At 35.7% G+C, this 24,739-nt stretch overlaps 2 protein-coding genes across 3 annotated transcripts; one reads left to right on the top strand and one right to left on the bottom strand.

Moving 5' to 3' along the window:
• Positions 1-224: 224 nt before the first annotated feature.
• LOC145726461 (tyrosine-protein kinase transmembrane receptor Ror-like) lies at positions 225-24,735 on the top strand. 2 transcript variants are annotated; one of them, XM_081975550.1, is made up of 21 exons: positions 225-786; positions 16,114-16,209; positions 16,272-16,450; positions 16,508-16,655; positions 16,719-16,767; positions 18,231-18,443; positions 18,501-18,617; positions 18,670-18,941; positions 18,998-19,102; positions 19,182-19,326; positions 19,447-19,526; positions 21,549-21,667; positions 21,724-21,931; positions 21,989-22,200; positions 22,255-22,351; positions 23,123-23,258; positions 23,318-23,450; positions 23,506-23,701; positions 23,752-23,873; positions 23,920-24,029; positions 24,087-24,735. In XM_081975550.1, exons 1-21 carry the CDS (start codon positions 735-737, stop codon positions 24,256-24,258), a joined length of 2,961 nt encoding a protein of 986 aa, XP_081831676.1. In that variant the 5' UTR covers positions 225-734; the 3' UTR covers positions 24,259-24,735. The 2 variants fall into 2 exon arrangements, with proteins under 2 accessions (XP_081831676.1, XP_081831677.1); XM_081975551.1 differs by lacking the exon at positions 225-786 and adding an exon at positions 12,909-12,948.
• LOC145726506 (uncharacterized) lies at positions 2,972-15,551 on the bottom strand. The gene is given in 15 exon segments (XM_081975634.1): positions 2,972-3,436; positions 3,490-3,740; positions 3,791-4,055; positions 4,137-4,227; positions 4,229-4,451; positions 4,501-4,805; positions 4,858-5,116; positions 5,315-5,490; positions 7,049-7,259; positions 7,316-7,485; positions 7,546-7,703; positions 7,962-8,050; positions 8,103-8,218; positions 8,456-8,657; positions 15,278-15,551. Coding segments are annotated over 13 exon segments (2,556 nt in total). The 5' UTR covers positions 8,150-8,218; positions 8,456-8,657; positions 15,278-15,551; the 3' UTR covers positions 2,972-3,125.
• Positions 24,736-24,739: the final 4 nt, after the last annotated feature.

Below are 24,739 nucleotides of genomic sequence, written 5' to 3'. Positions count from 1 at the left end.
ATACATTTCATTGATAAAGGTTTTTATTGAAAAAGCTGACTTGTTTTATTTTTTATTACTTTTTTAATATTTTTATTACAATAAAATTGAGGTATCACGATCAAGCTGGCAATGTCGCAAATGTCACTGCGCCAATAACCTGGTCAAATGTCATCTGTCACTTCACAAAATGACTTTCCATTATCTGTCATCATCCCGATGAAAATTTCAGTATTTTGACACTTGGACATTTGTGTTTGTTGTTCTTCTTGTCCCTGTCCCTATCCCGTGTTGTGGGACTCGTGGGAGTAGATTTAGATTAGATAGTACAGAATAGTGTTATGTTGGTGTCGGCTGTATCGTCGTAAAGTTTTGTTTATATTTTTCGCTGTATTTTGCCTAAATTGCTTTGAAAGTAATGAATTAAGTCAGTGTTAATACCGGAACCGCAATACAATTGCGGCGTTTTGATGGACATGCAAGTCCCGGTCTCTTGAACGCATTGTGACCTCTGCCACTGTGCAATTTGAATACCGGGAAGGTTTTAATTACATTGGGGGCTTCTGTAGTCTTCCTCTTTTTTCGCTCTGTTTACAGACAGTAAAGTAATATGAAAATAACGGGACGGTATGGTAGCTGGGTGCGCGATACTACTACATATCAGGGTAGTAAATTATTGAATTAAATAGTGGCTCTTTGGATATAGTTTATATTACTTTGAACTGTAAAATGAATGAAAAGCAGTGACAACAATTATGAATAGGATTCTTTGTGTGTTTGCTTTGGCTGTGATCTTCAGTTCTATAGGTATGTGACCCTTAGCCTAGTTTGTACTTACTCTATAGCTAGTTAACATTAGTTTCAGAACAGAACTTTATTATCTTAAAAGATAGGAAGGTCAAAACTAACTATGATGCACAATTCAACTTTGAAAATAGCTTATGTGCTTTGCTGTTGGTAGCCTAACATGTACCTATTCTTAATAGGAAATGTAACAATTCCACTGAGAGATAATGGACTTTTAGTTCTCTTTGTATTATAAATGTTTCATTACATGGCACAGTCTATCAATTTAGGTACCAAAAAAACTTTGAACATTGATTTGCTATTGAACTTTGATGTCAAAATGTATTAGCTTTCTCGAGAGCTTTCTACAACATTTGGCTGCAAACTAAATAGTAAATAAATATGTATTTTTGTTAAGCTTTTTTAACTGGTTGTAAAGGGACATTGATATTAAGACTGAATTTATTTTAATCCGATGACATTTCTAAAATTACTTTCATGTTCTATAAATGTCATTCAATATGACATTATCCTTAGGGAACAGTACTAGAATATATTCAAATTGGATGCTTGAATGAGTGGTAAATTTAAGCATAACACCATTAAGGGCAATATGAGACTTAAACTTGTTTTTTATTTCTTATTTATGTTGAAGAGATTAAATCTTTAAATGTCCTAACTGCCAAGGTTTGCAGATGTCTTTTACAATAGTAGCTATAAAATACAACTTTATGAATATTATTAAGATTCCCTTCTACATTTTTTCGTTACCGCAAATCCAAACTTATGCCTTATTACATTTCCTAAACAAAACCACAAAGACATCTTGAAGCTATTTTTAACGCCATTCTTGTATATTTTAGACGCGCCGGAAAACTCTTTGGCAGTGGACAAAAATGCGGCACATTTGATACTTTTCTATGGCCCCTTGGGACACAGAAACGTTGGATCCGCCTTTAATCTGGTGAAATCCATTAATTCTTGAAATAGGACAAGCCTGAGCTTAGTCTGTTCCTAAATTTCGAGCGATTCTTGTTAAAAACGGCATAAATCTGGTTTGGTTGTTTAATATTATCTCTGCTGCGCATTTGACAAAAAAAAAGGACATTGGGGGGATAAGATTAATTGCCTGGCGATATTCGGATTAGATTTCCAATTTTAATCAGGCAGAAAAAGCTTAAAGCCTGCAATGGTAACAGGGCGGGGTCTCCAAGGAGTAATGAAAGTGTAATCCCCTAAATTATTGAAGGGAGGTCAAATTTCCAAAAACAAACCTATAGGCTTGGCGGAAGTGTTTAAGCAAATAAAGTTATCAGATTCTTTTCCCATTTAGGTGTACTGTTTTAGCTTGGTTAGGCGGTTCCTAAAGAGAGAGTTAACAGCTCCATAAGGGGAAAAACAGTTTTCAGAGGGAAATGACACAATGGCGGAGGCTTTGTAATTGAAATTTTATCCAAGGCACTCTAACGGAATTCGAAATTAGCTGGTTTGATGACTGGCGAAACGCGTTCAACTTCTTTGGCCCCTTTGGCGAAGAAAAACCTTCTTGGGAATGCTGACAGTTAATTAGGTTGTTTATTACCTAGACGGTAAATGGTGGGGAACATAAGAATCCCTACTAGATAGCAGGAGGTTAACATTGAAGGCCTGACCAAATTTGCTTCAGTAGATTTTCATTTATTTGGCAACATGTGCGAATATACTGGTCAAATGTGCAACCTCTGCCCTCTTCGCTTTATTTATGAGAATGTGTAACCCCCGGGGAAAAGGACGATGCAAAGAAAAGCACCCCAGGGAAATGCGAGGATATTAATTCTATAACGAGTACGACAGTCACTATAGAATGGTCTTCTAAGTGTTATAGCCTTTATCTAAATAAAACACTTGGCTTGACTGTAATGCTTTTTCTTTAAACTTATGATTATTTCTTATTAGGTTGAGTGGTGGTATTTGGATTGTTTTAAGTACTGCTTGAAGTGAATTCAATAATTTAACGACCATGTTTTTGTTTCAGGTAAGCATTTGAGTACTAGTTGGCTTATTCACACTTAAGGCAGGTACTACTTTTGACAATTTAATCGGTAAGTTTGGATAATGTAAAATAGGTATAATTTCACTTGGTTCAATATAAATTATAACAATCTAATTTATGTTGTAACTGACGTGATTCAACGAGAGTTTCAAAATAACAAAATGCTAGGGTATATCTTTGTCGACATTGTATATTTTTCACTTTATAGTTAAAATAGTTTTTATACAATTTTCAACTCGATTTTCAATAGAATCACCTTACACATATGGGCCGTCTATCGCGTTGTGGAATGATAACGATTTTGAGTATGCTCTCAACGTTTTTTTGGTCACAAACACCCGTTACCCCAACATCCGCACCACGGAACCTTCCCGGTCACTACCACATTGGAAATAGCCGACATTTTTCGGTGGTTGTCGTGAGAATCGCACGAAGAACCGCTATTAGTTCGTTCCCGGTCGCTGTAATCGTCGTACATAAAACTCCCGTAACCTAAACCGAGTCCGAGTCCAGGTCCCATCATTGATCTATCGGTGCAGATCGAATAGGAACGTTCCCTTGCCGCTCTGGGATCGGCAGAACCACGATGGACACGCGATCCTCCTGATCTTCTACTGTGCTTCTTGTGTTTCTTCATTACTGCAAAAAATTGCATTATATAACAATCATTCATCTTGTGGATAACAACTCACCGTCGTGCATTAAATGAACATGCCTTGCCCGATCAGGACTAATAGAGACGCTTTTCCTGCCCTTCTTCTCTTCCTTTTTTGCTTCTTTTTTCTTCTCGCTTTCCGAGGAGTTGGGAGTTTTCGGTTCAGCGTTGTTAGAGGTTTCAGTCGTGGACTTTTTAGATTCGATACTGGGTGTTTTCTGGTGAAATCCATGTTTGCTGGGTTTTGATTTTGGGGTTGCCGATTCTTTGACCACTTCCCCGTTATTCCTACAAACAAACCTCAAATAAAAACACTACAATTGACGACAAAAACTAACTTCCACTCAAATATCGAAGACTTCCTCTCTCTCAGTCTAATATCAGGGTTACCATCTAAGACCAACTTCTTCAGACGTTCTTTTTCCTTCTTTCCTTTAAAGTGTATGGACACTTTTTTTGTTATGCTCATTTTGGGAGATTTCTGCTTTTTATCTTGTTTTGGCTCTTTACCGTCCGGAGATGGATTGCTCGTTTTCAGTTTGATGTTTTCTTCATTTTCCACCGGAGTGTGATGATGTTTATGAACTTCTTCTTGTTTGCTACCTGCAAGGAAAAATACTTTAGATAACGTTGCAAAAATAAAGCAAATCTTACCAGGATCGTCTTGCTGTACCTTAGCGGGACTGTTATCCTCTTTTTTGAAATTTTCTGGGTTGTATCTCCTGCTAAAATAATCCGAATTAACGTAATTGTCAGTCAGGTGACCGAAAAAAAAACGGATTTTGGTCCTGATGATCTTTTCCAGTCGGTAGTGAACTAGTTATTGGATATCCAGAACTCGGATCTTGAAAGTTTGACGGTGTCGGAGGTCGTGGTGGTAAATTGACGTGCAATTTTACTGTTTCCTTATCGTCAGTAAAAGATGGTGGGATTACGCACAAATTTTGTTGCGAAGCCGACATGTTGTCCAGATTTTTGGAAGTGAGGCTTTCCAAACTTCTGAAATGCAACTTTTAAGAGTTTTTTTGTTTTGTAGTTGGTATAGTACCTTTGGATGTTTTTGTACTTGTCAAATCCAATCAGCGGCATTGCTTTAGGCATCAACACCACGTTCAGTTCACTTTTGTGCAACCGTTCCTGGCTTCCAGTCAACTGAGTATCGCTGGAATCAGGATTCTTCATTGTCATTAAATGATCCATGACCGGATTCTGCAAGTACGTCAAATCCCTCTGATGAATTTGTTGGTCGAAATGCGTTTGCTCTTGAAAGGAGGAAGTACCATGCGGGGGCTCGTGGATGGTGGGCAGTTGCGGAGCATTGCCTCTCTGCAAATTGGTTAGCTTCAGTATATCCTGCGATGGTATGGTTTCAGTCCAGGTCCGCCCCTCCCAAACCGAAAATTACCTGCGAGATTGATTCGATGTCCTGCAGCAGTTCTTCTAGATTTCCTCCGTTGGAAAAAGTGGTGCTGGGGGTAGTGTTGCTGTAGGTTAGATTTTTGGCAAAGTTTTGATTGTCGATTTTCACGATTAGATCGGTAGCCTTTTTTTCCATGCTGGGCACTTTCAAAGGTTGATTAGGGTTTGGAGGTACTAAAACCACGTTCTGGTAGAAATTAGTGGCGTCGGTGTGTACTATTTTTTTACTGAAATAGATCAGGAGTCTGGTGATAATTTTACGCTAAATCAACCGTTTTTTTCTTCACACTGTTTGTGTGATGTGACAATTATTCTTGACAGTTTCCCCTCTACCGTGAGATGACACAGAAATCCGAATTGAAATCAAAGAGTAATGGGGTGTTTACTCTATCCCCGTTTATCTTTCCCCTGTGGTAGCATTATATGTACCTATATAAGTTTACCTTAAGAAATTCTCCGCTTCGGCGTTGTCACGCTCCTGGAAAACCACCTGCTGGTTTTCGTAGAGGGGCGGGGGAGTAGGGGAGACGGCCACTGGCGGAGTCGGCGACCCCTCGTCGTTATGACAATGCGCCGTCTGTCTGTATAGTTCTTCCGGATACAAGGGCCCTTGATGGACCTGCGTTGGCAAAAATGTCGCTTTTTTATTAAATTCTTCACTTAGGCATTATGCCAAAACCCTTATACATATTGCTCATACAGGTGTGGTAAATCCAAAAGCGACCATAGGAAAACCGTGTAACGGACAGAGAAACGTAGGTAATTGCATGCGCGCGAGAAAGACAGAAAACGAAAAAAATATCAAGTAGGCCATATTTTTAGCGCGCTGTTGCCAAACGCCGTAAGTAAGTTTGTCGAGGGTATTGAATACTTACGGCGTTTGGCAACAGCGCGCTAAAAATATGGCCTACTTGATATTTTTTCGTTTTCTGTCTTTCTCCCGCGCATGCAATTACCTACGTTTCTCTGTCCGTTACACGGTTTTCCTATGGTCGCTTTTGGATTTACCACACCTGTATAATCCAAATATTACGGGATGGTTTATACAGAAACTGTCTTGGCATGTACAGGGTGATTGATTGAATTTTGACCACCCCCTTAACTTCCGTAATTTTGATTTTAGCAAAAAACGTTAAATACAAAACTAGTAGATGTTTAGGTCTACTTTATTTTTAGATAAACAGTTATTATACAGGGTGTCCCAAATTTGAGTAATAAACCAAACTTATGTTTTTTTAAATACAATGACCAACTTTTTATCCAATATTTGAGTTCTACATCAAATTCTAGGCCTAATTGATGTAAAATGTCTGTATCGATATTCAACTGTTTCCGCAGCAGCGTCCTTGATTGGTTGAATTTTGACCACCCCCTTAACTTCTTTAATTTTGATTTTAGCAAAAAACGTTAAATACAAAACTAGTAGATGTTTAGGTCTACTTTATTTTTAGATAAACAGTTATTATACAGGGTGTCCCAAATTTAAGTAGCAAACCAAACATGTTTTTTTTAAATACAATGACCAACTTTTTAATCAATATTTTAATTCTACGTCAAATTCTAGGCCTAATTGATGTAAAATGTTTGTATCGATATTAAAATGTTTCTGCAGCAGCGTCCTTGATTGATTGAATTTTAACCACCCCCTTAACTTCCATATTTTTGATTTTAGTAAAAAAACTAGTTGTAGCAACAGTTATAGATATTTGGGTCTACTTTTACTCTTAGATGAACAGTTATTATACAGGCTGTCCCAAATTTGAGTAACTAACTTAACCCTTAATCACATAGTCCAGGAAACATTGTTAAAGTAACAGATGCTGCGGAAACAGTTGAATATCGATACAGACATTTTACATCAATTCCTAAAATTTGACGTAGAATGCAAATATCGGATAAAAAGTTGGTCATTGTGTTTAAAGAAACATAAGTTTGGTTCGTTACTAAAATTTGGGACACCCTGTATATTAACTGTTTATCTAAAAATAAAGTAGACCTAAATATCTTCTAGTTTTGTATTTAACGTGTTTTGCTAAAAGCAAAATTAAGAAAGTTAAGGGGGTGGTCAAAATTCAATCAATCACCCTGTACGTGCAGTAGATTTTTTTAGGGTGAATGACAGTCAGCATTACTGAATCAGTTTTTGTTTTAGAATTTAAAGAAGAAGAACATCTTACCTGATTAAAGTGGTTGTCATCAAAGCTTTTCGAATGCTGAATGGGAGCGAAAAAATTCATGTCGTTCTGGTGTTGCTGATTGGGCAAAGTTTGAGATCGGCTGCTCTCGATTGCCATCCCGTAGATCGGATAACTTTGGTCAGGTTTGATCGCTTCCTTGTCTCCGTAGGTCCACAGCATATTGTCCTTTTGATCGTTCGCCATAGAATGCCTAAAATAGGGCCACCAGTCATATCGTTGGACCGATCACCGTCGACAAACTTCCACCTCGTGTTCATCGAATTTTTGTCAGAATTTTCGCAGGACGCCTCTTCAGTCACGATCGATAGATGATCGAACTGGTCGTGAATGGTTTTCAGGTGGCTTTTTTGCACGTTTTTTAGGTTTTGCGACGTTTCTACCTCTTCAGGTTCTTCGGTGCAACTTGAGCAGCTCTCCTAGGACAGTGGGGTGTGGTTCAATTATCCGTTCTAACCTAAACAAATCAGTATACTCACCGAATCACTGGAGCTTGAGTAGGTAGTGGATGAAGAGGAAAAATCAATTTTTTTCTCTTTGAGCAATTTGTCTAATTTGTCATACTCATCTCTCAGACACCATATCTCTTTTTTGAGCATCTCGTTTTCCCGTTTCAACTTTTTAATGTCACTTTGTCCTGTAAAACATTATAGATTTTTGTAGTTAATTTTTAAAAAGCGACACATTATTACGAATCGATGTTATGACAAGCTACATATTGTAGAACAATGGTTATGACGATGTTTTTGTTTCTTTTCTGGATGGTTACCAAAAAAAAATTGGGTCAAAGCACGTCCGAATCAGTGTCAAGTTTTACTTTGTGTTTTATGGACGTTTTATTTTTTTTTAAACTGCATAAAAATGAATGTTATAAACCTTGATCCAATTTTGTTACCTCTTTCGATTTCGGCGTTGATGTTGATCGTTTTCAATCTCAGCTCCTCATTCTCGTACAACATGCCCCTGGACGACTTCCGGTCTAATCTGGCAGAACATTGTTTTTGTTTAATGTTAAACAAAAGCTGGGTTTAGTTACCTTCTATTCGGTTTGACATTGTTGTCACGTCTCCTTGTTCTTAACATATCGGTTCTTTATAAAGTCTAACTTAAACAGGAATTGTCCAAACAATGTGTTTTCACACGACCTAAAAACTAATGCCGTTTGTGAGTACTTTGTTACTCTCTCTAATAATAAATCAGTATTTGCGTAAATCACAGTTGTGAAGTTTGTGATTGGTCAAGAAAAAGCAGCAAGCTGAAAGTTGCGTTTTCTTGACCAATCACAAACTACTCACTTTGCTCAGTTTCTTCCTTTACTGAAAAAGTAAGATATTTTCTTCTCATTGAAGAGGGTTGGCATCTTTGATTTACTATAAATTTGATACTTACCAACACACTTTAATTATTGTATTTCATTGAAAATTATATTTAGACATTATGAACATCCGTTCATACTGATCTGGCCGGAGGTTCGATGCTAACCAAATCACCCAGTATAAACAAACATTATACATTCCCGATGCTGTTGCAAAGCGGTGTCATTGATTCAGGAGCTTGTTTTCTTTCAGCCCGGCCGTGTTTTGATCTGTAACTAGAAAAACCTAAACTGTTTTACGTAAAACAACATCTCGGGTATGCGGTTAGCTAGAAATCTACAGCGAAAAGCGTGTCAGTTGTTGATTTTTTCTTAATGTGGCTCAATCACGACAAAAATAAGGCCTCGTCCGACCAAGTCATTCATTTCTTGTCTGTGCACGTCTAAAGAAACCTATTTATTCGAGATACTGTTAAATCGCATGAGCCACAATGCCGGTTAACGGAATTTTGCCATACTCGGTATTATACGGATGACTTTTCACAAGTTGATGGATGTTTATTTAATTAACGTAAACGTGACTTCTGCTTTGCTTCCTATACATGGCTAAAAAAAAACGTTGGTAAAATACCATTTTTTCCTTAAATGGCTTACACAAAAATACCCAATTGTCTCTTTATCCGGTTGTTAGTCCAATGAACTGTCAAATGACGTCACAGCCGCTTCATCAACAGACTGTCACATGAAGTTTGACGAGAACGTTGATTTTTCTCTTTACTGTTGTTGAATACAACTTATCGAAAAGCAAGTTAAAAACCAAAAAAAAAATTAAAAACGGGTGTTCAGTAATTGTTATGGTCAGGTCGCCTATGGATGGCAATTGTCACAAAAAGCGTACGTCTTAGATAACGTTGCAAACAATTATTATATGACAGCTGTCATTTCAAAACATATACGAACTTATCAACGGCCTTACGTTCATGCTAGAAGCACAGCCAACTACGACCATAACAATTATTGAACACCCATTAGTAAGTATGGTTCATTTTTTTCCCGTGGCGGTTACGTCATCAAGTGCTCCGCCATATTGAAATTTACGCACGTCTTTTATTACAAGCTAGGCTATCCATCTTTTTAATCACCTGTTTGGACGTTGCCGTATTGACAAATTCCTCCTTTAAACCTCACAATATGTATCTTTCATTAAGCAATTATAAATGAAAATGAGAAAACTATATTGTTTTGAAAAAAAACATTCTAAGAATCTTCTCAACATGTTTTGCATGCAAAAATGATTTTTTTTTCGAAATCTGTATAATTCATCGGTCCGTTTATTACTGCACCAACAATACACCAGGTTCACATCTGCTCGTGGAAGATGTGGCAACATAGAGCATAGTGCCAACTGACAGTCGGCTAAACATTTTGAGGTCAGGAATTTTAAAAAGTTGAAAAACACCAATAACTACAAACAGAAGAATTAAAAACTTAATTAGTGTTGTTATTACGAGACCTTCGTAGAATTTAAGATTTTTCTTCACCAAACTGGAAAACTTGCAACATTTGGTGGTAAACAAAGGCGGAAAGTTTCAATCAAACTTTGGCTTGGGAACAACAACCACATTCAATTTAAATTATCAGGAAAAAATATCACTGATAGGTGCATTCAAACGAGTCGTTAACAGCCCAATACCAACGTTTCAAGAATTATTCCATAAAATTTGCAAGAAAGGAAAGGCAATGTGTGTATCCTGGGGACTATTAAATCCTAAAGCAGTGTTTTAACTTATAACAGAATTGTTGGTGTTTTAAGAACTTGCTTCTTGGTTTTGTGATTTAAATTGATTATTTATTTCCTTTTGTAAATTTACCCAGCATTAAATACATATCAATTTGGTTTTGTTGTGTGATTTATTTAACATGTTTTTTCAATTTCAGTTCAATTTATTGTAAGAACAGGTAGGTACCTCAGTTAAAGAAATTATCTAATTTTATGATTGTTTATGAAGAAAACTAGACTTCTTAGACAAAAAAGAAACTGATTTTATTTGTATATTTCATAATGTGTAAATAATACAATTAAAATAGTAATTTAACCTACTATCTGATGTAAAAGTATTTAACAGTAGCACCATCTGTTTCTAGCATTATAGTCAGAGAAGATACGACAACAGTTATAAGGGCTAATTCTGCAAAATAATGGCATTTGATCAAATTTATGTATTAAGTAACTTGTATCTTTCTAATATTACCTGAAACTTATTAGAAATTTGTTTTTTCAACACTCTTTTGACAACACCATTATAACCATAGCTTCAAACACCTTTTGTTTAGAGTCTTTTAGAGCAATTGATAATGAGACTTTTTAAATTTGGACCCTTTCAAAGCATGATAAGCAAACTCCAGATTAAGCAAATAAAGGTACCTGAAACATAAGCTATTTAGTATTGGCAGCTTATTAATACCTCTACCAGGGTCCTTTTTATAGTATTAGGTAAATCACCTTGTCAGCTTCTGCTAAATACACCTTTACTCTATATCCATGTTTCTTCGAGAACCACTGGCTTGAATAAACTTGGTTTTTGTAGTGTTCTTGTAAAAACTCTTCTTGGGAGTAAGTAAATATATGGGCTGTTTCATTGTGACAGTGTTTTCTATTAGAAAAGGCTTCCTTTTCTGTTCCACAAACTCTAGTTCCTTCAGAATGTTTCACTGGGCCCCTTGATAAACGACAGAGGCCGTTTCGCGAATATTAATGGTAAAGTAGGCCGTGGATAGTATCATTTTGACGCTGCATCAAATGTGCCGGGCAAATTTGAGGTCACGATGACGTAACATGACAGTTGGTTAACGTGGTAAAGTAGGCTGTGGATAGTAGCATTTTGACGCTGCATCAAATGTGCCGGGCAAATTTGACGTCACGATGACGTAATATGACAGTTGTTTTGTTAAATTACGGTCATTGTGACGTCAACTATTTTAAAAGCTATTAATTTTTCAAATAAGTAACCTAATACAAACTTGTCATAATTTTAAACGGGGAACAAGATAAAATTATAAAAATAGCGGTGTTGCATATATTTCTACTTCAAAAACTTGAATTTTTTCATTTTTTTAAATTCATTTTTTGCTCACCCTGTATCATTTTTCTACTACTACCACTGTAGAAAGAACCTTGCTAAACACAAATACCAAAAAATAAAAAATGTCTCTTTGTTTACTTTTTGTCAACAATGGCGGCCGATTTTCCGAGCCTTGTCGTCCTGATTCATTGCCGACGTGACTAGATGACGTCAAAGTTCTATCGCGCTCGGAACGCATGTAATAGACAAGAAAGGCAAATGATGACGTAACCGCCACGGGAAAATAAATGAACCATACATAAAAGAGGAAATTGTCACTCAACCAATATTTTCTGTGTGGAAAAAAACAAATCGATTTCATTCAAGTTGACGTTTCTTCAACCTAAACAGATGAAATACTTGGCAGACCGTATTTTAAAATAATGGAAATAATTTTTTGGACACGTTCTGAATTACGCAAAAATTCCGCTTAAATCGATGTGGTTTAACAGGTGTTTGTGGATATCAATCAAAAAATATCTCACCTGTTAATTTAATATAAATAAATAGGGCGTCTATTTCAGTCTGAATAACAAATTGGTTTCGTCCTTTTAGGACGTCCTCAAACATTATCCAGATCTGATCTGATTAAATAGGTAGGAACTATAAGTTTTGTGTATCGATTTGTAACAAATTGTCTTTCAGTTAATTTAGTTCGATTTCGTGTGTTATTGCTCGAATTGAAAATTAAATTAAACACGTCGAAATCCTGGCAGAGATTAACACAAATATATAAACATATCTAACCCGTTAAATAAACCGTTAGCGGATTGTTTTGGACTCATTGTGCTTTTTCTTTATTTAAATATTTTTGTTAGGTCAATTTTACGGTTTACGGGAAGGTGGGCTTGAAATTTAGCAATCAACAACAATAATTGAATAATTCGTACAATTATACCAAATTTCTGAGAGTCACAATAACAAGTAGAGTAAAAACCTTAAATGTTGTAAAAAAGTTCAATGCTCTGATATTATATGTAGAAACAAGTATCTTTTTATCCGAGCTGATCCGAACCTGATCGGACTGATCCAAGTTTACTGTCTTTTTCTGTGACACACACAATATCTGATTATATCATGTTTCCTTTGTTAGCACGAGGGAAGATGTCACTGAGATGGCACCACTTGCAACGTCAACCTGGTCAGCGGTATTGCCAAATGGCGTTTATTTGCGCTATCTATTACTGAAAGCAATATTTCTGTCTCACTCACATACATTGTAAAAGTGTAAAGAAATTACATTCTTTTTTCCACTTGGCAATATGGAGGAAATGAATAACTTAACCTGAATTTTGTGTTTTTGCAAAAGTTGTGTTTCTGTTTTAGTTTTATATTTAGTTATTAAACATAATTGTTCTTCACAATGCTGCGATGACGTGCATTATTTGTGGATTAGCCGAAAGTGAGGTCAACAAATTACATGCCATTCCCTCCAATTTGGAAAAGTAAGTAAATTACAAAAATACACTCTAAATCACAATAATTCTTTCATAGGCATTTTACAAATAAATACATAATTATAAAATGTGTTTCAAAAGGTGATTAATAATTGGCTGACGAATAATAACAAAGTCACTACTTATTCCAAAGTTTGATGAGCTCTCCCAGATCAAAATGCACTTTGAAGCTTATGAGAAGCTGGCTGGTAACTTATTTCATAGAAATTAAGTAATTTCAGGGTCTGGTTGGGTTTTTAAGGGATTTTTTCCCAATCCTTGCAACCAATGTTGGACCAGTATTTATTTTCCCCATGCAGTCCAATCACTGTTTAGTTAAACATTGCCTAGGAACATAGGAGGGTAATCTAAATTATTTAGCTACGAGTGAAATGTCAGGCAGCCTTCAGCTCCCCAGCGCCATCTCACTAACACCTTCCCTCATGCGAGACAAAGACGTGAAAAAAGAGAGAGATAGCAAATATGGAATATCAGGCAATGCAATTGACATGACAAAGCAGTGTTGCCACACCTCATAAGCAAACGACTACAAGTTTGTATTTTGTTTGTTTGCTTTTTTTTGTAATTTAGTTTGCAACATATACGAATTTGAACAATTTGTGTACGTGCGTAATTTAAATCAAGTGATTTTAAGAAAAAATATAAGAGATTTGGATTCTCCCGTTTTTAATGTCAAATCTACCGCTTTTTATAGGTTAGGTTAGGTTAGTCTACTGCGGTAGTAATTTTAGACCTGGCAGCACTATACTATATCTAGGACGTTTGAAATCTCTTTTGTTTTGCCAGTTTAGCAGTAACAACAGAATTTCAATAAAACTAGCTTTCTCGACCTAGCGCAATGTTTTTTTCGTTAAAAATGTTCATGCTTCACTTAGTCACATCTTGGTTAAACAGAAACAGTGCTTCGTCACGCTTTAGCTTTGTTGAATCAAACGTTTCTGTTGTTGTGTACGCCACTACATGGTAAAAGAAATAACAAACAGAGAAACATTGATAATTGCGTGAGCGAGACAAAGACAAAAGAAACTAAAAAAAGTCCAAGTAAGCGAAAATTTTGCTGCGATGTTGCAAAACGTTATTTTCAACTCGTCCAGTAGATTACTTGCAAAGGGAATTGTGTGATTGAAACATTCCTAATCATTTACATTCTAATAATCTGTTTACCATTTCCCTGTTTTTAGTTCGCTTTTAATTTTTAGTTTAGCAGTGAAATTGTAGGTACGTTGCGACAACTCTCTATTTTATTAATTCCGATTTTTGGATCTGTCAAATACAAACGACCACTCTTATTAGTCGCTCCACCGCCCTCTATACTAGAAAGCCTAAAATGTCACTTTTAATGGCGTTTTTCGTTTTATACACAAACGTATGCAGATGCGGTAAAAAATATGTTTTTTTTTTAAATTGTTTCGTGTAGATGATTGGAAGTTATAAGTAAAAAATCAAAAAAGGGTTAATTTCTGATCCAGATATGTATAGATAGAGCTTTTTTATACACAATCAAGTCCAGCCTAAACAAATTGGTTAGAATATTTGTCCTGGAAAGTACAACACAGCAAACTAGTTTAAACACTGTTCAATGTAAGAAAATCTGTAAATCATTGAAACTAGGTAAGCAAATTTTTCACAATACAAACAAACGCAAAGTGTCACCACTATTTCCGCCATATTGGAATTTTTGACAAGCACCTTCCAGGCTTTCTAGTATAGTAGGCGGTGGTCGCTCACATTTTTGCTGTTTTGACAATACGGACCTTCAGTAAACTTAAAAGTCAAGTCAGTCGATGTTTACCATTATCTGTTTTGTTTGATTATGAAGTTAGAGTGTATTTACTTTTGACAGATCAAAATTAAGGTATTAGAGAGTTACCGCAACGCAACAGTAATTCGAATACCAATAGATGAATAAATAAATAAATTAAATAATAATAAAATTTATTGGGTTTTTCTTTTACCATACAATAATGTCGTCTAGACCAATAGATGTTTATTTTTTTTTTTTTTAACCAACATAATTAAAATAATTTGCATTTTTTATAGCAAATTATGGTTTTTTATCTATAATTCATGCGGATGATCACTTAAATCCTGACGTATTGATGATAGTTGCTTCTGTCAAAATTTTGAAATGTGATCTAGAAATGCTTTAAAGATTGTTAATTGATAATTTTCTTATAACTTTTTAGAACCAGTATTTTCATTTCCGATTAAATTTATTGTCAGAATTGTGTCTGATTTCGTGGTTTTTATAGAAAAACTTACACAGTCAAATAGAGATATATTCCACCTTCATTGACATTTGTGGAGAATTAATTACCTTTCTTCCTGGAAATTCCCATTTATAGGTGCGTCATATCCAGGGCGCTACCTGTTCGTTTTAAAAGCCACTTACGGCTTCCTGGCACATTTTTTGCAACACACGTGTTGGCACTTTTTTTATTTCTTATTTAAACGGGTGACACACTTTTAGTAAAATGTTTTCTGTTTCGTTTCAATTCAATCAGGTTGCATGCACCACGTCCGCGAAGGAAAATTCGACTGGAGCCACTTTTCGACTTAGCGTAAACACACACGAAATCTTTTCAGATCTGGAAATCTAAATTTACACAGATTTATTTTCAGATATACTGTTGAACCATATTTTGTAGTGGTATAGTGCGTTTCTGTTAATGGAGCATTGCTACTAAGTTAGTCCTATTATAACGGTTTTTGTTTGTGTGACTAGTGTTCATTAATTTGAAATCGACCGTTTCACAAAATCCAACATTTTGCAATGCTGTTCCGTATTTTGGATGGTTTACGCTACTGTTAAAAGCGATATTTTTAATTTCCGGTCAACTTAACTGGGCGCTTAACTGTACCCTAAACACGCTGGCTTAAAACTCAACTGTTTTTGCACACTCTTTCAATACCGGTTTTGCACACATTGCCGCCTATAAAACTAATAAAATTGCGATTTTAATATTTGTTTATATTAATAAGTGATTTTGCGTCTAAATTATGTCATATTTTAACTCGCACTTTTGAAGGTTGTAATGTAAATGTTTCGGAGGTTTATATTAATAAATGAGTAATCAACTAAATTATCCCTTTCAACAAAAGAAAAACAATTCAAATCAAAACAAAAAAGTGACTGATTTTTAATGTTTCTAGTGAATACAACGCCAACTGGGGAAACTGACTACTACGATGACACTGACGAGGATGATTATGAAGAGGAGTATTCCAGCGAAAATTCGACTACAAACGGTTAGTTAGCATTGATTGTTAATCAAAAAAATATACATTGAAATGTAAACAAAACATTTTAGGAACTCTTAAATTTGTGGTGCCGCTGCTCAACATTACCCGAGATCCAGGAAAAACCGCCAAATTTGTGTGTCACGTGCATAACCTGCAGCCCAACAACACCAAAGTTAATTTTCTTTGGAAAATCAACGAAGTGGAACTCGAAGGGGGCAATAACAGGCAGAAAATGAAAGTCTTCAAAGTAAGCAAACGAACGTTGCAATATGTCAACGCAGTGGCGTAATTTGTCTAATTTTAGGAGAAAGACAATCGTTGGAGATCTGTTTTGACTATAAAAAAGCTTGAATTCTTCGATAAGGGATTCGTTCAGTGTACTGCCAATAATGGAGTGGATAAAATTACGTCACATTCTCATTTAATAGTTAATCCCGAAACTCAAACCTGGGGTAAGTTCAGTCTAATGATTGACATAATTTTTTTCTGGGTTATCTGGCAACTTTGTCTTGTAGGAAGCACCGCAGCAAACGCGCTCAATTTTGGAAATGTCGATTCAGAAAGGTGAGTATTAGTACATTTTAACCCCTAAAAATGGTAATAGTCATACTAATACAGAACATATCCTACATTTTGGTCGGGACTGGACGTCACATTAAACAACTTTTTCACTTTGATAGTGACATAAAACTGACCGTCAGCAAATTATAATGTGAGGTAAACGAACGTAATTACCTGGTTTACGCCAGCGGCTTTTTATGGTAATTACTCAACGCTATCTAGAAATGCTAATATTGTGATTATACATCGAGATAAACGCAGCCAATTTTTTTACTACCTCTGCTTGCTTATTACTTTATTTTGACTTATTTTATGATTGTAGGTTACTTTTAAATGAGACACCCTGTATATTCCCAACTGTATTCGTTTTTGAGGTATTTACCTGGAAATTGGACTGGTTTTTGTGTTTTGTCGTGTTAAGCAAAAAAAATTCTTTTCAAAAAGGCGTTTTCAATTGGTAAGTTTAGTGCAACAGTAATGTATCTGTATCCCACTCTATCAAATGTCATTAAAATAGTATGGCAATACACTAGTATTGCATTAAATATACCAATCGAAAATACCGTAAGAAATTATACGGGGTGAAAGTCAGTTCTAAAAAGGGCTGAAAGTGAAGTTTTTCAAATGGAACACACCTATTTTTATTTTATTCCCTGTTCGAAATTAGGATTACTTTATAGTTGTTATATGTTACTTATTTGAAAAATGTATTCTTTTCGAATCAATTACAACTAAATGACTTTCTATTAATACCAAAGTAGGCGGTGCATATGTTGACGCAAGGCCGCAAACTTGACGTCACGATGACGTAATTGAACAAAACAATGTATTGACCAACTGTCAAATTACGTCATCGTGACGACAAATTCGCTCGGCGTGCTTGATGGAGAGTCAAATTGATACTGCGCCGATATGCTAGCACAGCCTACTTTACCGTGATTACTCGCGAAATGGCATCTTAGACGTTTATGAGGTAAAAAAATCGTTTATTAGTGATTATTTCAAATAAGTAACATAATACAAACTTGGGCTAATTTTAGATGGGGAACAAAATAAAATTATAAAATTAGGAATGTTCTATTACAAAAATTTGACTTCTCTGTCCTGTTCTCCTCTGTTTTTTTGTGATAAAATTACACTATTTGCACATCCTGGTTTGATACTAAAGTAAACCGACTGCAGACTGTTTTCTCATAAATTAACGAGTGCTTATGGGTTATCGGCTTGTGAAAGCGTTTTTTTTTAAACTACTCTAAGTTTCTGTAAAAATCACAAAAATATTACAGATTTAAATAACATAAAAGACAAGCAGTGTCCTGTTGTCGGTCTAAACCGGAAACCTTAAGTAGGAGGCTTTCTGTCCTTTTACATATTTAAAGAACCCGGAAGTGCATTATTTAGGACCCTTTTCAGGAAAAACGTTTTAGACAACTCGCCTTTAAAAATGTTTTATATGAATTTTTTAGTGACGACGATATGACCACGTTCATTCCAAACAGAATAGCCAAAACTGCGGATCGAGAGCCCCATTTGTTATCCACCGTGCCTCATAAGGTCAAAACGTTCAGCGCCCCGATCACTTTTGATCTGGATAGTTCCGGAAAACTTACCGACAACGTGGAAAGCTCGGAACCCGCGGTGCTTTTTAATGGTTCGGAACCGGTTTGTCAGGTGTACAAGTGCGTAAATTTGCTATTACTTGATAGCTCTTAACAAACTCATCTCCATATTTTCAGAGGTCAGGTGTGCAAAGCTTTTCTCGCCAACAAGTACGTGTTCGTTCAACCCCCGTACAGCCAAGAAGACATCGAACACAAACTTTTTAATTCGTTTGCTGTAATTTCGAGGTCAAAGTAATTTGTTTCATTACTGTTTAATCTACAGGGTGACAGTGTTTGTTTTTAGTGACATATCAACGAGCTGTAGTAAATTTGCTCAGCCGAGTATATGCTTTTCGGCATTCCCCTTATGTCTGGATTATCGGGTAGTGAATCAGATACAGGAAACGCACATTGTGGATTTCAAGTTGTCGGCCAACGAGACCAAATTCAAATTCAAAAATATTAGGAAACGACTGACTAATAGTTTGAGAAGGATATGTAGAGATGAATGTATTTTGTTGGAGACGGAGCTGTGTAGCAAAGAGTATTCCATAGCTAAGAGGCATCCAGTGATAGGTAACATCATCTTCGAATACAATGGTAATGAATTAAGGAAATTTAAAAATAATTAGGACAAATCATGGAATTGGAGGTGTGCGAGAATCTCCCAGTGGAAATGGACCCAAGTTCTAGCCATTGTTTGTCGTTAGGTGTAGGCGATTTTAAAGGTAACAAAGGTAAGCAATTGACCTACTCAGTGAGAACAAATATTCTAAATGAAAAAAAACTAATTATTCTGTTTTGTGGCATATGCAGAAGAGCAGTGCTATTGGGATAGCGGAAGGTTGTACAGAGGCATTCAAAACACAACAGCGACCGGGGAAACGTGCATAAAATGGTCTCATCAGTTTCATTTGTTGCCGTCCGACTATCCGGAACTGGCCGGGCATAATTATTGCAGGTAAATAGCGGAAAATTGCTTAACTTGATAATACGTTCACGAAGGTAAATTATGCGACTTTAAATTTTTCTGTGTCTATGTTAATTGAAATTATGTGCCCTACTTGATCAAATTATTTAGGAATCCTGGAGACCTTGAAACGGAACCGTTTTGTTATGTTGAACACAACAGAAAAGAAATATGCGGAATTTCAAAATGCGGTAAGTGAAATGTTTGAATAAATCATCTGAATTTTGACAGTCAAATCATTCAAAATATTAGTTTGACTACTGTTCTCGCGGAGTGAGTTTACCCGTGCGTCACGAAGGCTACGTCATTTATAATCATATGAATCAAATCAAGTTTTCGTCAACAAACCTGTTGTGTTCATATTATAGAAAAGGGCGTGTCTAAAGCTTCGTCGCGTTTAAAATTTTGCGTGTATTGTCAGTCAGAAAGTAGAGATATTTGGCTGCAAATTTGCACTAAAACAACCTTATACCAAAGCAAAACATCTTGACCGAAATAACATTTTTTATTTATGAGAAGTCTCCGTTTGGATCATAGAATTCCGTCTAAATTGGAAACCTAATTTATTTACCAAAATTCGCAGAGATGTATCACCAATATGTAGTATTTCTTTAACTTTAAGCTCTTGATTTAGGTTCTGAATGGTTACATGTTTCTCTAAAATAAATACAACAAATTAAAAATTTAATAAGACATTCTGAGTGATGCTGTAGTATCATATCTCATTTTCAGGTTGCAATCCACTAATTTTATTTTAAACCCGCTGGAAAACATTTTAGACGCTTATTTTATTTTTTCTATGAGTTTATTATTAATATGTTTGAAGAAATTTTTATGAAAAATCTATAATGCAATCCAAAAATCTCAGTCTCTGGAAACAATGAAATGTTAATAGATGTTTCTTACAAAAGTAGATATATTTTACTATTATTAACATACTATCATTGTACATATCATATAATGTATTTCGAACATCCATTTTAATGCTTTCAGATAAATCAGTGGTCTTGACCCGTCGATAACGTCTCGATTTAGGTTTTCTAGGTGAGGAAATCATAAGATTACTTGCTTGCTTTTCCCGAATCGAATAAACAGTTTTGCGGGAAATTTTCAAAGCAGCTACAACCTTCTAGTGTCAAAAAAAATACATCAGTATGTAAGGTCTTAAAATTTCTTATTTTCTTCCTGAACAGATGATAAAGCTTCTAAAGGTCCTCCATTGGTTTTTCCAATTCAAAATATTCACAAAGGTTAAGAATTAACTGCTGGGCTTGTCTATAGAGAATTTTTCCAGGCATTTTCTAAAAAAATACTGTAATAGTAAGTAATTCCGAATTTAGGAAAAAACAAATGGCTAAATAAAAATTATAATAGACACTCCCACTTTTTTTTCAAAACAGGTTAGTAATTGTGCCAATTTTGGTTAGATCGTGACAGCCGACATAAAAATATTAATAATAATATTATGAAAGTACTTACAGAATGTTAAAAGCGTAGAAACAATAGCTCTTAAAAGAACTGTGGTGGTGTGGTAAATAGAAAACTTTATAAATGATTAACAACACAAAGAAACGGAAAAGAATTAATAGTAAACAAATCAAATAAATTTCGATGGTTGTCAAACTGACAATGACTGAAATAGAAGCGCTAATCAGTAAATGTTTTTTTTTGGAAGACATTCACTTAGATATTTACCCTTTCTGAAAGTGAACAATAGACAAGGATGAAGTGAATAATGCATGTCTACTTCTAAATCACAGAGGGATGACGCACGGGTAAACTCAGTCCGCGAGAACAGTACTTATTAGTTATTACCAATGAATAGAAAAATATAGCAGGAAGTAACAATAGCAACCAAAGTGGGAGACAAAAATCGTCCAGTATGGCGGCCGTAAATTTCCGGTTGGCACCGTCAGAAAATCAGTGACGATAATCAAACCGCTGTTGCGCACAAATCCACTCGTCAATAATAATTCAAACTAATTTAAGTTTGCAAAAATTAACCTTTAAGGGACCGAAAAGCAAAACTATAAACAAAACTGTGTTAACTTGGAAGTTTCAAATTCAATTGTACAGTATGTCGGGGACAAAAATGGCGACTTCCGTCTTGGTCGCTTAATGCACAAAGGGGGTATATTGTTACCTCCTGATATTTGTTCTTTTTACTCGAAGGTTGTCACATAGTGGAATAAACCGGAGATTTCATTTTTCAGTTCATGTATTTGGAACTTACGTTCTGGGTATTCTGCTGCTGATTGCAACTTTAATTGCAGTGGTTTTCACAATTTTTTACTGCAAGAGAAAATCTAAGGCAACCCGAAATCTTCAAAACGTGAGTAAACGTAGTCAACTAGTCGTTGACTGTGATTGATATCGAGTTTTGCATAGGAGTTGCCCCAAGTAAACAAAAACATATACGGAAACCCGGGACCGTCCAGCCCCATCGAACTGAACAGTCTTTTGCCTTCCGCCAATAACATTCCGACAACCATGAACCATCGAAGTCACGCCCACAGTAAATTAAGCTACCAGAGTTTACCGCAGTACACCTACAAAGAAGTGCGCTTCATCAAGGAGTTGGGAGAGGGCGCTTTCGGTATCTTTACTCACAAAAATTTAAACTCAATTTCTGAAAATACTGATTCGTTTGCAGGCAAAGTGTACCAAGGCGAGTTGAAAACGAAAACGGGCAAAATATTTGTCGCGGTCAAATCTTTGAAGGAGAACGCATCGGCTAAAACTCAAGCAGATTTTCAGCGGGAAATTGAATTGATTTCCGAATTAAAACATCCGAATATTATTTGTTTATTAGGTGTGGTTACTAAGCAGGAACCTATGTGTATGTTGTTTGAGTATATGTCTGAAGTAAGTGACACAAAAATGTTAAAAACCCTCTCATAACTACTCTTGCAATTTTAGGGAGATTTACACGAATATTTGATTGGCAATTCACCAGAGAATGGCAAATGCTTGACGCATGACCAGTTCCTGGACGTTGCCATACAAATAGCCCAAGGTTAGTGTTAACAGCCAGTGATAATAGTTAGTTAGTTAGTCTTCTTTATTTCTAATTATGGTCACAGTGCATTTCCTGTAACTACAAAAAACATACATGAAACACAAAAAGAAACAGCGTTATTTTAAGGTGAGCGTACACCTAATAGTCTCTTACATAATCCCTGATACAATATGACTCTAAATTAATTAACATCTGTTTTACCTTTCTTTTAAAAAGTTTCTCATTTCTTTCTAATTTTAAATCATTTTGTAATGTATTAAAAAGCTTCAAACAGGCATAGTATGGATTTTTTTCGGTTATAGTTAATCTGTGTATCGGATAATTTACATTTACGCTTCGAGTGTTATAACTATGATGTACCTCCAGATCAAACATACTTTTGTTTTTGAAAAAGAAAACTATACATTCATAAATATATAGTCCCCACACCGTCAGAATGCCATTAGCTTTGAAAACCCCCCTGCAGCTCTCCCTGTATCCCATTTTCTTGACTATTCTAAGTGCTCGTTTTTGTAAAACAAAAATTTTTTCCATTAAGCTATTAGAACTCCAAAATATTATCCCATACTTGAGCACAGATTCAAAGTTTGCGTAATATAGGATTTTTAATGTCCTTTCATTCATGTATTTCGCAGTAACTCGTATGCCATAGCAAACTGAACTAAGCTTTTTGTTTAACTCTAAAATATGATTTGACCAGTTTAGGAATTCATCCAAATGAATTCCAAGAAATTTGGTATGTATTTCTACCGACTTTACCATTTGCAGGGATGGAATATTTATCTGAGAATCATTATGTACATCGAGACCTAGCAGCCAGAAACTGTCTAGTGTCCAAAGATTTGGAAGTGAAAATCAGCGACTTTGGACTCAGTAGGGACATGTACGCGAGCGACTATTACCGGTATTGTTTATACACTGTACTGGCAAGTTGTTGTATAATAATGGATTTTTGGGTTTAAGGGTACAATCCAAATCGTTGCTACCTGTAAGGTGGATGCCCCCCGAATCAATTTTATACGGAAAATTCACTACCGAATCAGATGTTTGGAGTTACGGGGTAGTTCTCTGGGAGATTTACAGTTACGGCTTACAGGTCTGAATTTGAAACTTTCGTCCAAAATTTTTGTTTATATTGTGGGTGATTTTAGCCGTATTACGGTTACAATAATCAAGAGGTGATCAGTATGATTCGCTCTCGAAAACTCCTTCCTTGTCCTGATGCTTGTCCTAGTTACTGTTACGCTCTTATGGTGGAGTGCTGGGCGGAGCAAGCCAATCGCAGACCTACCTTCAAAGAAATCAGCGATCGGCTCAAAGTGTGGAAACAGAGCGGCAGCACCAATGGTACGACCCTCTCTCTAATTGTACTTCTCACCTCTACAAAAATGTTTTAGGAGCTTATTTTAAGTCAGTGCCTTCTTCGTGTCAGCCGACGCCTCAGCGTCTTTGTATGGCTGGTTCCAAGTCTAGCCACACGTCAGACTCGCAAACCTTATGCCCTGCAGTCGAAAATCAGGTAAATTTACCTTTCTGTGTTACAAACCGTTTAAGGCTTTGTTTAGCAATCATCGACGTTGCCGTGGGCGGACAGCGGCGAACGGCACACATCGAAACCATCATCGAGTCGATTGCATGACAGTCAGAGTAGTCTCACATCCGGAAGGTCCTCCAGGTTTGTAATTTTTACAAAAATTAAACCTAAATCTACAATTTTTGTGTTGGATTTCAGTTTAGGAAACGCTACTCAAAGCACAAATATTAGCACGGAAGGCAGACAACGAGAACGACGGCACAAAGGCAGTCGAAATTTAGATTCGTTAGACCGAATGAATCCTAAAAGTACTGTGGTGGTGAGTAATAGTACGAGCGGTGACAATTTTGAAACTAGAATTAAGCAGTGATCTGTGTCTGTGTGTAAAAGTGTGTTGTGTTTTATAGCCTCCTTCTCCACATGTCTTAAAAATATTGTAAAGCTCAAATTAAGATTGGTTTGGATGATACTGAATTCTTTTAGGACTGATAGCCAAGTTAGTGTTGAAAAATTAAATTATTTCTATTTTTTGTCTGAAAATTTCAGATCATCACCTCCAATTTAAATTACAAGTAGCTTGATCACATTATGAATTATTAATTTTGTACAATTTATTATACATATTTAAGGACATGGAACGATATAATTATGTATTAGGTGCTGCATCTTCAGGCAGTTTAGCAGCACAGCCCTGATTTATTGCTCCTTTATACTTGTATACAAAACATATAGTAGTCGAATAACTTTTTATTATATGTAATTTTTTTTTATTAATTTATACTTTACACGACAAAGATTTTTTAATTGTTGTGGTTTGTATTACGCCAAATACAGTCTTTTAATTTGATCTG

This window comes from Ips typographus, linkage group LG3 (genome assembly GCF_016097725.1).
Source record: "Ips typographus isolate SLU linkage group LG3, UJ_Ityp_2.0, whole genome shotgun sequence".
NCBI classification, from domain to species: domain Eukaryota; kingdom Metazoa; phylum Arthropoda; class Insecta; order Coleoptera; family Curculionidae; genus Ips; species Ips typographus.
This window is presented reverse-complemented; position numbering and strand designations above follow the sequence as displayed.

What these genes read in the sequence shown, in the direction of transcription:
- LOC145726461 (XM_081975550.1), top strand. Translation starts at nt 735, where the DNA reads ATGAATAGGATTCTTTGTGTGTTTGCTTTGGCTGTGATCTTCAGTTCT. An exon ending in AGAAAATGAAAGTCTTCAAA is followed by an intron (nt 16,451 to 16,507) that starts GTAAGCAAACGA and finishes GTCTAATTTTAG; the next exon opens with GAGAAAGACAATCGTTGGAG. An exon ending in TAAGAGGCATCCAGTGATAG is followed by an intron (nt 18,942 to 18,997) that starts GTAACATCATCT and finishes AAAAATAATTAG; the next exon opens with GACAAATCATGGAATTGGAG.